The sequence below is a fragment of the Grammomys surdaster genome, unplaced genomic scaffold (genome assembly GCF_004785775.1).
Source record: "Grammomys surdaster isolate TR1022 unplaced genomic scaffold, NIH_TR_1.0 166, whole genome shotgun sequence".
NCBI lineage: Eukaryota > Metazoa > Chordata > Mammalia > Rodentia > Muridae > Grammomys > Grammomys surdaster.
Window position 1 is genome coordinate 9,002,767 of NW_021604614.1, and position 13,878 is coordinate 9,016,644.

General features: G+C 47.0%; 1 protein-coding gene across 1 annotated transcript in view; it reads left to right on the plus strand.

Annotated features, from left to right (window-relative positions):
- Tmem132d (transmembrane protein 132D) overlaps positions 1-13,878 on the plus strand; it is a 626,423-nt gene that overhangs the window by 610,780 nt on the left and 1,765 nt on the right. The window contains exons 6-8 of the mRNA XM_028766177.1: positions 3,403-3,608; positions 7,034-7,307; positions 8,661-8,852. Coding sequence (XP_028622010.1) covers positions 3,403-3,608; positions 7,034-7,307; positions 8,661-8,852 — 672 coding nt within the window. The remainder of the gene's footprint in view (positions 1-3,402; positions 3,609-7,033; positions 7,308-8,660; positions 8,853-13,878) is intronic.

The window sequence follows — 13,878 nt, forward strand, 5'->3', positions numbered from 1 at the left end:
CCTCTAGCCTCCACACGCATGTGCGCATACATGTGTGTGCACGCACACACACATAAACATTTTCTAAGTGGATAAAAAGCATGATTCCTATTCACTGACATCTCTAAGATGTATCCAAACCCTTCCAAGCACATAGGCTTAGGAGAACTGGGTCCAGGAACCAACCACCACAGCCTCCCCTTGAGACCACCATCTGATTATCCTGCCTAAGATCTTCTTCCCTCTCTCACCACCTCAGTGGGAAGCTGTCTGGCTTTGTCTCTCTGTTGGGATATTTCCAATGTCTGCCTCCAGTTCTTCTCACTGACCATCCTTTGTTTTAGAAGGGCTCCTCCCACAACGTGGAGGATGCAAGTGATGTGTGTGAGGTCACTTAAGACAGAGACCCCTTCTCTGTGGGGACCCCAATTACATTCTTGGTGCATTCTGAGTTTTTGGATAATGAGAGCTGAGTTAGCCTGGGTTCTGTCATCTACCTCACTTAGCCAGGCTTAACCTATGAATGTCACCAATTTGGTAGCTTCTAACTTATGAATACAGCCCTTGGAACCTGTCCCCCTTTGTTTGGGATACCATCAAGGTGAGCCTCATGAAGTGAGATAACAAATAACCTGTGGCTGTGGTGAATCTCCCCAAGAAAGGGCTCTTTTCACTTGTATCTCTGACCCCCACTTGTGTCCTCAGCTATGTGCAACCCCAACTCTGAGATCGTGGGCTAACATCAACCACCATCTCACCAGCAGCTAGAGGGTAGCCAGTGAACTTGGTCACTCTTTGGAGAATGATAGTCCCAGTAAAAAAGAGGCACCTGTTACTGGTGTTGACAGCTCATAGCCTATGATGGCCGCGTTCCCCCTCAACAGCAACCAAGGCAGAAGGCAAGCCGCTGACATCCTGAAGAAGCAGACATCACTATTGGGCAACTCATTTGACTCAGAGAATAGGATGTGGACTGCACACCATATGAGCATCTTCTGAGAACCACAGAGACAGATTCTCAAGCCTCTTACCCCACTCTTGGTGACTTGTCTTCACCCTTGGCTTAAATGATACATTCACACACCCACATGCGAGTTTAGCCCTGATTCATGGACACAAGATGTTCTGTGCACAGCTCTTGTCCCACAGACACGGGACATTGGTCCTGTGCATAACTGCTCCAAAGTCCCCTGAACTTGTTTGCACAACCCTGCCTCCTCACAAATCCTGCAAAGCCTTGTCTCCTGCACCAACACTTACCACTGCGCTCTGTCACCTCAAGGAATAAACACTGAGTTCAAGAGTCAAGATGAAGGCAGTTATGAACTCAACACCATGCCTAGGGCACCCCAGCCCACAGCTCCTTCAATGCGAAGGCAGGCTGTGTGGCTCTCTCGCCCACGATGAGCTCCAAGCTCCTTTAAATGGGTCACCTGTTTGTCAGCAAAGCCTTGAGAGTTACATTCAGGAAGGACTCAATTGCTCTAAAAATGAATCTTACCAGCAATTTGTTACAGTATTCTTTCTTCCCTTCCCTCCCAAACTCCACCCTTCCCTCCTCTCCTTTCTTCCTCCTTCCTTCTTTCCTCATTTCTCCCTCCCCCATTCTCATCTCTGTCCTTCCTGACTCCCCCTCCCTCATCTTTTCCCTGTCCCCTTCCTTCTTTCTCCCCTCCCACCCTCTCTTCTTACCCCCACACCCTGACCCCTTTCTCTCTTTCAAGGACTCCGAACCTCTGCAGATCCTCAACCTTAAGTATAAAGGGAAATCTGGAAAGAGAAAGAGTCTTAAATTATAGGCTCCCTGGGCCCTGAAGCAAGGCAAGCTCTGTCCAGACCACAAATGATAATATGTCAGCCATCGCTAGTCTCCCTGGACAATGCAATCAGATTTAAGTACTTTTGCTATTGGCAGGCATTGAAGATGACAAAGTCCACATCCGTGGAGTCAGCTGCCCATTTCTTTTCGATCTTACCGATCGATCTCCCCACCCAGGCTGAGCCTCACAGTAGCCTGTCCCGTGTATCCAGCATCCACGCTGCCTCTACAGCAGACAAAAGCACGTTAAGTAGAAAGGCCTTTGTGATCTCGGCACAACCTACTCATTTCTGTCTGCTTCCCTTCCCACCCCTTTAAATGTTAAAAGTAGGTTTTCTCATCCTTCAAGATGGGAAGAGCCCTGGGCTGAAATAGCACTTGTGAGGGGGCAGGGAAGACAGAGGGACAGAGAACCTTGTCAAAGCCCCTTACTCTTCAACATGGCACTGAGGTGTCAAGAGTCATTGGTGTCCTTTGGTCTTGGGTTTGTCGTATGTGAAGTGCTACTGACAATTGTACCTGCCTCCTGCGTGGTCTTGAGGCTGAGATGATACTGGATGAGCTCAGCATCCATCCCTGACCTGTATCATAGCCAGTGGTCACTCTCCCTGTGCCAACAAGTGAAGCACAAGTAAGGAGACCCATTCTCGCCCCAGAATCCGTCTTCATATTCCACCCTGGATCCACTCTCTACTAGAACCAATGAACCCCAAATCAGCTGACTCTTGGAAGAACGCATTTATTTTCTTGTAGTTCTGAAGGCCAATGATCTGGAATCAGGAACCAGGAATCAGTCTGGGATTCTTTAGCTACCAATCTGACTTGTCTCATTCCTTACTCTCTCTGACCTCCATGCTCGTAGCACAGCCTCCTACCCCCATGGCCACAGTGTCTGCTCCCTTCCCTTAAATTACCAGTATCCTTCTCAAAAGGACACCTAGAACAGAGCCAGAACCAAACCAAACACTCCAGGCTAATCTCCATCAGTCAAGAGCCTCCACTTTGAATGCTAGAGAGATGGCTCAGGAGTTAAAAGTGCTTACCTTGAGAGTGTGAGGATCTGAGTTTGGATCTCCAGAACCCACATAAATACCAGGTGGGCATGGCAGCCTATCTGTGATTTTAGCCTTGGAGGGCAGACACAAGAGATACCCAGAGCAAGCTGCCAAAATGAGATTACCCATTTAGGGAAGTTCTGCATTTGATTAAGAGATTCTGCCTTGATGGATAAGTGGACAATGGATCAAAGATGGATTCTTGACATTGACCTTTGTGTTCCACGTGCATGCATATGTACACGCATGCGTACACACACACATGCTTACAAACATGCACACACAGACACAAGAGGGAAAAGTAAATAAATGATCAAGTCAATAAGCATATACAACTCTACTTAGCAATCCAGTGGATCAAAGATTCTTAGTCACAGCAGCAGAGTCTGCTCTGATAGCAGGTGCTTCACTCAAAGCAACTGCCTGTGCCTGCTCTGCCTTGAAGTGGTGACTCCCAAACATGGCACTGCCCTGTTCCCTGGTCTGTGGACTGTGATGAAGCTTACCTCCCCCCAACCCCGCCCTGCTTCTCTCCTTCCTCTCCACCAGGTTTCTGACAGATGTGACTATGTCTTTGTCAATGGGAAGGAAATGAAGGGCAAAGTAAACGTGGTCGTCAGCTTCACCTACCAGCACCTGAGCAGCCCCCTGGAGATGACAGTGTGGGTGCCACGGCTACCCCTGCAGATTGAGGTCTCAGACATGGAGCTAAACCAGATCAAGGGCTGGCGGGTTCCCGTTGTCTCCAACAAAAGGTAGGTGTATATCAACATGTATATGTATGAGTGTTTGAGTGTATGCGTGCATGCGTCCATGCGTGCGTGTGTGTGCATGTGTTATGCATTGGGCATCCATAGCAGAAAGCTGTGTCCACGATGGTTAGACTTGAGGAGGGAAGCAGACAGGTGGCCAGCTTCAGGAAAGAGTAGATCCAAAGAGTCACATGGTAATTTACTGTGACCAAGTGCCTAGACTCTACCTCATAGGCAACTGGACTCCAGCCACAAGCACCATCTACAGAAAGATGAGCTTGGGGAGGAAATCACGTGGATGAGGCTCAGGATCAGAAGAGAACTAACTGACTTTAGGAAGAAGCAAACAGCAGATGCCATTCTACCCTGCCAGAGCAGAAGCTCAGAGTTCTTGGCCCTGGTGAGAAGTCTGAAGCTTGTCTGTCATAGTGTACCTGTCATACTCTGGGTAGAGAGGTGAGCCTCCCATCATCCATCAGAAGGCCAGAGGAAGACTGGGGAGGTCAAGTCATGATGCTTAGGCTTTCCTATCAGAATGTCACTGCAGGGATGCCTGTGCACACAGCCATACGCTGGAGACATTTCAACTGTCAGGGTAAGCATGGGCCCTGTCCCATAAGGAGAAACTCCTTCAGGCTATGGGTGCATAGCAGAGATGAGAATCCATTGTCACTAGAGAGGACCTTGTTAGTCTTCGTTTTTGAAGTTCACCCCTCTAGTCCTGAGACCTCTGGAAGAGGCTCTAGCTGGAGGAGAAAGGTGGTGGGTCCCATGGACAGTGGGAAGATGGTCCTTAGAGATATTTCTTTAGAAAACTGGGTTGCCAGGGGCTGGGATAGATAGTGGAGTGGATGGTGATGGTGATGATGATGATGCAGTTGACAGAGAACCAGCCAGGTCTGGTGAATGGTTCTCTCAGATGCTGCCACAGCTGACGGGCTCCCTGAGAAGTGGGCAGTCAATACGTGAATGGAGGTTGAGGTGATGGTGGGAATGGGCTACTGTGCACAAGTTACCAGACAGAGAGGGAGCAGCTAACATCTGTCTATTTGGAGCCACCTGTTCCTGTCTGCCTTGATTATGGTATCTCAATAACCTCACGGTAAAGGCTCACCTCTTTTGAGTGACCACCCAGGCATGTTAGCTACATATTACTATATGTCCTGGTTAGCCTTGATTGTTTACTTGACTAATTGGAGTGGAAAACCTCTATTGAGGAACTGCCTGGATTGAGTTGGTCTATGTGAATGTTTGTAGGGAATTGTCTTAATTATTAATTGCTCACTCTGGGCAGCCCAATTTACGACACAAGTCGTCATGGGCTAGATAAGAAAGTCAGCTGAGCATGAGTCGGAAAGCCAGCAAATAGCATAGATCTTCTCTTCAAGTTATCACTTGGGTTCCTGCCCCAGCTTCCCTCAAAGATGGTTTCTGACGGGGAAGTGCAAGCCAAACAAACCCCTCCCTCTGGGAGGTTGCTTTGGTCAAGAGCACTCTTATCATAGCAACAGAAAGGAAACCTGAACACTGTTTAATGCGGGGCCTTAATCTTGAAGAATGGCTTGAAGAATGGTGTCCAGACTCTCAGATTCTGCACAGGAGCAGCCAGGTGTGGCTTAATGAAGTCCCTGGAGCTGAGGTCTTAAAGGCTGAATTCTGCTAGGGAGGCTGGCACCTCATCTGGAGGCTCCTGCAGAGAAGGCTCACTCCAGGATTGGTCACAGAGTTCCACTCCTCACTCGCTGCTGATTAGAAAAGTACCTGCCAGGTGGATGTCTCCCTAGGGAGGCTCAGAAGATGACAACCAGCTTCATCCGAGTGGGCCAGGGACAGAAGCCACAGAATAACCCAAACCACACTGATGTCAGTAGCTTAAAACGCAATCATAAAGACAGGTACTTGGGAAGCTGAGGCAGGAGAATTATAGCCTTGGGTACATAGTGGGACCTCGTATTAAGATACAAATAAAATGTCTTGTAAACTCTAGTTGCAGTTCCCAGTTAACCTAGTCTCTGATCAAATCAACTCGAAAGTGGCAGTGTGTTCCTTGATACTTGCCCCAGTGTTCTGGGTTCCTGAATGAAAGACACATGCACACACGCACACACGCACACACGCACGCTCGCAGTCTTCTATTTTATTTTTTTTTTTTTGTTTTTTTGGTTTTTTGGTTTTTCGAGACAGGGTTTCTCTGTGTAGCCCGGGCTGTCCTGGAACTCACTCTGTAGACCAGGCTGGCCTCAAACTCAGAAATCCTCCTGCCTCTGCCTCCCAAGTGCTGGGATTAAAGGCGTGCGCCACCACCGCCCGGCCCGCAGTCTTCTATTTTAACATGCCTTAAACAACTCAATGTCTGAGCCACTTCTAAAGCTCTACGTGGCTAACACCTTTCCTCCAATGTTCTTGAGTTATTACATACTAAAATCTATATTCCATCTTTGCTGCCCTAGACCCAATTGGGGGGGCCCTGGGGATGTTCTTTCGCCCACTATTACATGATTGGTATGCTCTCTCTTCTGCACCTCTCAGGCCTGGTCTGTACTCCTTTCCCATCATGGCAGTTCTATCCCATCTTCCTCCCTTTGATCCCCTCTAAGTCTCGCCTCTGTCTTCCTGCCCAGCCATTGGCCACTTTATGTACCAATCAGAACCAACTGGGCAAAAGGACCCTCAGCGACTTACATGCAGTTCTGCAGATTCCCGTGTAATTTGGGAACCCAACTAACATAATACAAGTGTTAGACCAAATCCACAACAAACTCTTCCAGCAACCACTATCTAAATGTAAATCCTCAAAGAGCCTTTGACCCTTGATATCTATTGGCAAATGATGTTGGCTGGGGAGGGAGAGACACTGTCTTCGGTGGTTCAGCAACTGGTAAGATGCCCAGATTCCTGTAACTAAACTCTCACACTTGTCCCTGGAAGCAATCCCAGTGAAACTCATTGGTTCATCATCCAAAACGACAAAAGACACAAAAGTAGGAAGGCTGGTTAATACGAGAAAGAGCATCAGTGGGAGGGGGATGAGAGAGGATAATGGCAGGGATAAGTATGATTAAAGTACATCATGCACATGCATGGAAATGTCCTAATGAAACCCCTTATTATATATCATTGATATAGGTTAATTAAAATGTTGATGACGGGAGGGGCTGTCCAATCACTTTTGAATAGAGTTATAAAATACAATCTCTGCCTGACAAGAGGGGTTGGTACAGAGTAAATGCCAGGAGGTGTGGGTCTTTGGGAAGATCTTAACCACCTGTCATGCCTCTCCGTTCTGCCCAATTAGAACTCTTGTCACACCGGTGGTTTAACACCCTGAATCTTCTGTGCATGCCTGAGCCTTAAGCAAGGCGGAACTCTTTGGAGGTAGACTCATGGAGTCCCCAAATTAGCTCCAACAAATAAATACTTTTTGACAGGCCAGCTCGGGACAGTGAGGAGGAAGATGATGACGAGAAGAGGGGCCGAGGCTGCACCCTTCAGTACCAGCATGCCATGGTGCGAGTCTTGACCCAATTTGTGGCTGAGGCACCCGATCCTGGGGGACACCTGGCCTACCTACTGGGCTCTGACTGGCAAGTGGACATCACAGAGCTGATAACTGACTTCATGCAGGTGGAAGAGCCCAGGATTGCTAAGCTTCAAGGAGGGCAGATCCTGACTGGCCAGGAGCTGGGGATGACAACTATCCAGGTGAGGCATCTGCAGAGTTGGGCAGGACTTTCTTTACCCCTGCTCTGGAAGGAGAATTGCTCAACTGTCTTGTCATTGCTCAGACCAGAGTCTCCTTTGGGGCTCACTTTAGTGAAATCACCAACTACACAGTTTGAGTGTGGTATGGAACAAGGACCCTGAGACACCTCACAAAATACACAGGAGACACAGGGCTCCACCTCTTCTCGGTCATGTTCCCTAACCATAGCAGGTCTTACTATATCTTGAGAAGCAAAACCCTAGATAGAAGTTCTCCCTGCCTAGATCACAGGCCTGGCCAGCTTTTCAATATTAACCATAGCACTTGAATCTTCTACCCCTCCACAACTGAGAGTTTTCCCTTGACCTATGCACACATCATCATCATCATAATAATAATAAATGAAAGCATTACATTTAATGTTACTTATATCAAATAACTAAGAAGAAAGTTAAGAAAATGTCAACACCTAGGAGCCCAGACCTAGAGATTTATCTTATCTAGGCTTTAAACATTCACTTTGAAAGATGATTCAAGTCCAGAAAAGGAATTGTATGGTGACAAAGAGAAAAAGGCAGGCAACATAGAGACTGTGTCAGGAGGTCATCCAGTTCTGAGACCATTTCACTCAGTCCCACCGAGTTCCCAAGTGATAAACTCATGTATTCACGTTCTTCTTGGGACTTTCCTCTCATGCTATCTTAGTAAGGGTTTTACTGCTGTGAACAGACATCATGACCAAGGCAACTCTTATAAAGGACAATACTAAATTGGTGCTGCTGGCTTACAGGCTCAGAGGTTTAATCCATCTACAAGATGCTAGTGTTCTTAACCACTGAGCCATCACCCCAGCCCCAAGAAACCTTACTATAGTACATTCTGGCTTTCCCTTGTAAGACAGAAATAAATATACAGTTAGGGCGTCAAGTCATGGTTCTCTAGGGGGCATGAAGCTGTTTGGAAGTTGCATAATTTTAAGTAAGGGTGCACCTGTAATAGCAGGAATGCCTTGTACTGTATACCGGAGTCACCACACTCAAAGGAACAATGACACTAATCCCTCTTGCTGAGGATAAGAGTAGGAACACAGTGACAACTGGAGTTGGTATGTGAGTATTCGGAGGGTAGCATGGACTTGCTACCTGCTCCATGCTGTTATGTAGAAGAAGACTGTATCATTATACCCCCATGACTAAGACTTAATTTAAGAGGAGGCCTGCTTCTGCTCCCATGGGCTCATTGGGGGCTCCCTGTCTCTCACTGTTCCTGCATGCCCTCATTCATGACATGTGATGGATGGAACACTGTGACCACAGAGAGCCTCCCCTTGTCCTGTTGGCTCTGCCCTTCAGATCCTGTCCCCTCTATCGGATGCCATCCTCGCTGAGAAGACCATCACCGTGCTGGATGAGAAGGTGACCATCACAGACCTCGGGGTCCAGCTGGTAACGGGGCTTTCGCTATCCCTGCAGCTCAGCCCTGGGAGCAACAGAGCCATCTTTGCCACTGCAGTGGCTCAGGAACTTCTGCAGAGGCCCAAACAGGTAAGGAAGTGGTGCTTGAGACACACATCAGCTGAGTCTTACCCCAAGTGAGGTCAGCACACAGTAGGTAAGGTCAACCATACACCAGATGAGTTCATCATTCACCAGTGCAGTCACACATTAAGTAGACTGTTGGAATTTGTAATCCCAATCAGGGATTTCTATCCTGCATTTAGTTTCCAAATAAAAGACACATACAACCTTAATATGTATAATAAACCTTAATCAGCACAAGACCCGGGCAGATATCCACCTCTTTGTCATTAAAATCTACTTTCCTATCAATAGCCCCGAGTTATTACTTACAATGTTTCATCAATGTTTCATCTCCCCTTGGCCAGCCCTCAGGGCCACATTTTCATGCCTCACCGAACCCATGGCACCTTCTCCCCTATTCATCTTCCTCTCTCTCTCCCCCTCATGATTTTCCTCTGACCCCCCCAAGCCTAAGAGCCCTCAAATCCACTCTGTCTCCTCTGCCTAGCTGTTGGTATCTTTATTCATCAATCAGAAATAACCTGGGGCAAGGTCACATAGTGTCACTTAGGTCTATGTGCAAACTCTCTTCTCTGGGGCAACCAGATCTTGAGGAACCAGTGCTAGCACTAGAATCCAAGCAGCATCAGGCTAATCCACTAGAGTAGACTTCACACAGGATGACTGTCCCATTATGAGAACTCCACAGCAGATGGGGGCTCCTACCAGGAGATTCATATACTCCAAACAGACATCACATGTCCAGTGTTTCTTGACTGCAAATAAGCTGCTAACATGTGATCGCAAAGACCCCTTCCCCATAGCTTGCTGAAACAATGGGCAAACACTGTAGCAGGTGACTAGTGGCCACTCCGAGTAGAATCTCTGAAGGGATGCTCCCCCGTCCTCCACACTCAAGTGTGTGAGGTTGGGGACCTGGGTGAGTCACACTCTCCTCCTGTCTAAATAGCCCTGACTGGCTTACTGACTTCACCCAGCAGTGGGAGAGAGGTAGAGGCAGGGGCAGACTCAGGATTGCCACAGCCTGCAGCTAGGTCCCAGCAGGTGTGGAGGCAGAACTAAAGATTATACTACCTCTTCTTATTGCTCACACAGAAGTAGGGAACTGACATGAGGTGAGGTCATAGAGTTCTTCTTCTTTATTTGAAGCCACTATACTAAGAGGCTGTATTATGCATTTGTGCTATGTGTATGGGTGTGTATTAGATCTCTGTGGCTGTGATAAAAAACACGTCTTAAAGCAACCTGATGAGGAAATGGCTTATTTGACTGACAACTCATGATCTGTCATTGAGGAAAGTTAGGGCAGAAGCTCGAGGTAGGAACTGAAGCAGAGGTCATAGAAGAATTCTGCTTATGGTCTTGCTCTTCATGGCTTACTCAGCCTTCTTTTTTATACCATTGAGGTCCACCTTCTCAGAGGTAGAACTACCCACTGTGAGCTGGGTCCTCTCACATCAATCATTAATTGAAAGAAATGTTCCATAGAGTGGCCTACAGGCCAATCCGATGGAGGCATTTTCTCAATTGAAGCTACCTCTTCCCAGATGACTCTAGCTTTGTCAAGTTAACAAAAGTTCAGCCAACATAGGACATACGTTTGTAGATGCGCCAGTCTGTGTGTCTTACATATGCTCATTTATGTGTCTGCATGTGGGTATATAAGTAACTTGTGTATTGTATTGTCTGTTATGTATGGTTTTGTGTTGTATATGTGCTTATGTGTATGTCTATGTGCCTGTGGGAGCAAACTGTGTTGTGGATGTATGTGTGGGTGAATCTTTATATATTCTATGGTGTGTGTCTCATTGGTTGTATGCATGCTTGTGTATGTACCTGTATCTGTACTGTGTACTTGTGTATGTAGCATGAATTGCTTGTATTATGTGGGCACTGTGTTTGTGAATATTCTCTGAAGTGTGCAGTTTTATGGTGTGTGTCTGTGTCTGTGTCTGTGTCTGTGTCTGTGTCTGTGTCTGTGTGTCTGTGTGTCTCTGTGTGTGTACGACCCAGCTGTTTTTATACAGTGGATCTGCAGATAGAATATAATTACCTTCGTATTCAGAGGTGGACAGACATTATTTCTTAGATGGAACATAGAGAATAAGGTGAACTTTACAGCAAAAGCCAGCAATCAGTTCTCTCTGCATGGGATCATATTCATCCAACTCATGGAGAGATTTTTTTCTGGAAGCTTTCCTACCCATCAGAAACCCTTCCTCCATTGTTATTTTCAGGGAGGGAGGGTTGCTAGACTCAGCCTCCCTTGAAGCACCAGGCATCACCATAGACTGACTGTACTCACAGCAGGAAGAAAATGGAGGCCAACTCACTACCTCGAGCCTTCTGTCTTCCAGCTGGACATGCGCCTCAAGTTTCCCTCTCAGATACTAGCCAATCATTAAGCCCTGGTCACACAGTCTTATGTAGGAGATTTGGGATTTAAAAAAGAGAGAGACAGAGAGTTGATGTTCCTAGTAACAGATACAAATTCTTGGCAGAAATCAAACCTCCTTTTGTGTAGAAGGATGGACACCAGCCTGCAAAGTGCAGATAGGGAAGGAGAGAGATGAGCTTTCTTCCTAGCTCAGTGGATGATAAAATCAGACCGCAACCAGTTAGGAATTAAAACGTGATAAGACACAGCCAGAATAGAGATAATCCATCCCTGACACGCTGAGGGTCACCTGGTCCCCTAAGAGTAGCTCTGGGGTTGGTTGCATGGTCCTTAGTCCCCTTATCCAGCTTGGCTCTGACCTGACAAATTCAAAAAGCTAGGCATCCATATGCATCCCCTGCTGAGATTTCCTGGCACAGTCAAGCAGGCTGGTGGATCAGCGCTGGGTCCTGTGAAGTTTTTGCACTGCATCCTGGCTGATTTCCCATACAGCGCCTGGTTCAGGCTAACAGCTAACAACATGAAGGTGTGGAAGCCACCAACTGCCTTTGAGGAGCTTGCTTTGTTCCTTCCAAGCTAAACACCATCCATAAAACATTTACTTCCATCACCAGTGAGGGCTATTAATATGGGAAAGAAAGGAGGGAAAAGAAAGAGAGAGAGAGAGAGAGATAAAAGAGAGAGAGAGAGAGGAAAGGAGGAAAGAAAGAAAGAAAGAAAGAAAGAAAGAAAGAAAGAAAGAAAGAAAGAAAGAAGAAAGAAAGGAAGAAAGAAAGGGAAGGAAAGGAGGAAAGAAAGAGAGAGAGAGAGAAGGAAGGAAGGAAGGAACGAAGGAACGAAGGGAGACAGAAAAGACAGACAGACAGACAGACAAGACAGACATAAAAGAGGACAGAAAGACAGGACAGACAGGACAAACAGGACAGACAGACAGACAGAATGAATGAATGAATGAATGAATGAATGAACGAACGAACCAATAGTAAGGAAATAAGTAGAGGATGGGAACGCTCAGATCCTGTCTGGGAGACCCAGGTCATTTGGTTCCCACACTCTTTTCCCTGAGATCTTGCCATTTTTTAAAATCTTACTGTGCATAAGTACCACACTCATGGCTTTTCTTATCTGTTGAACTATCATGGTGGCCCTGAAAGGGGGGCTTTAGTCACCAGTTTTACTTGAGTTCCCCCCATTCACCTTTTGTGCTAGTATCTCAGTCTGTCTTTCTTCTTTCAGATATAAGGGAGAGAGGGAGGGGGAGGGCCTGACCCCACTCAGTGATGCTCAGCTTAAGGGATATCATGGCAGTCTCCTTTCTAACTAGCTGAAGCCAGCAGGTAATGCATGGGTCTCCTGAGGGCTGTCCCCAGGCTGGGCTTGAATTTACATGTCCTGGGAAATGGAGACAGGGCTTGGGGCAGAGTAGGCTTTCTAGGGAACCTGAGGAGGAAGAAAGCAGTGGAAATGCCCATCTACCAGCATATCCAAGATCAAAGGCTGTACTACGAAGCTGCTGGCTCAAGCTAAGAATGAATGGAGACATCGAAGCACAGAGTATAGAAGGCAAGAGATGGAGACACACAGAGACCTTGGCTGCAGGCTGCCTTTGTGTCCCCAAGTTTTTTCCCATTGGATGAAATAGAGGCAAAGTCTCCTACTATCTCTAGCTGGCTTCACACCTACTTTAATCAAAGCTTTAGCTCCAGGAGAGCACAAGCCAGTTACACTCAGGAGAAGGTAGGACCAGTGGCCTTCTGTGGTCCCTTAGGGCATCTCTCTACCCATCCAGACCAATGCCCTCAATCTGTGTTATCTTATAATGTGACTGGAGGCTATGACGGTGTCAGATGGCATGATGACCACATTATATATTATACCCATGGCAATGATGATGGAGTCTCCTCGCCGCCCATACTGTTTCACAAGCCATTTATAATCGTACAGAAGCAGATCCTGGACAGTCTCTGAACCTGTCTGTCTTCTAAAAGATAAGAATATAAGTCAATCTTAATTTTTTTCTTGAGACCAGGCTACCCCAATACTCGTTACATAGTCAAGGATGACCTTGAACTCCTAATCTACTGCCTGCACTTCCTGAGTGCTGAGATTTGAGCGGTGTGCCCACCTGGGTTAATATGGTGCCAGAGATGGAAGTCAGGGCTTCACGTTTTCTAGACAAGCACTCTACGAACTGAGCTATAGCCCCAACCCCAAATTCCAATCTTATTTTGGAAGCCTTAACCTGACCCTATGTGTTCCCCTGCCCACCTCTTGGTTGTTTAGAGTAATTCTGTGTTCGTTTTGTTTTGTTTTGTTTTGTTTTTTGAGACAGGGTTTCTCTATATAGCCCTGGCTGTCCTGGAACTCCCTCTGTAGACCAAGTTGGCCTCGAACTCAGAAATCTGCCTGCCTCTGCCTCCCAAGTGCTGGGATTAAAGGTGTGTGCCACCACTACCCGGCTCACCCCTCTGTGTTCTATGGTAGAGCTTCTTGTGGCTTTCTCCGCACTGTCTAACTGGCTTTTCCTTGAAGCTGCAAGAAATTTTCACACACACATACACACACACACACACACACACAGAGAGAGAGAGAGAGAGAGAGAGAGAGAGAGAGAGAGAGAGAGAGAGAGAG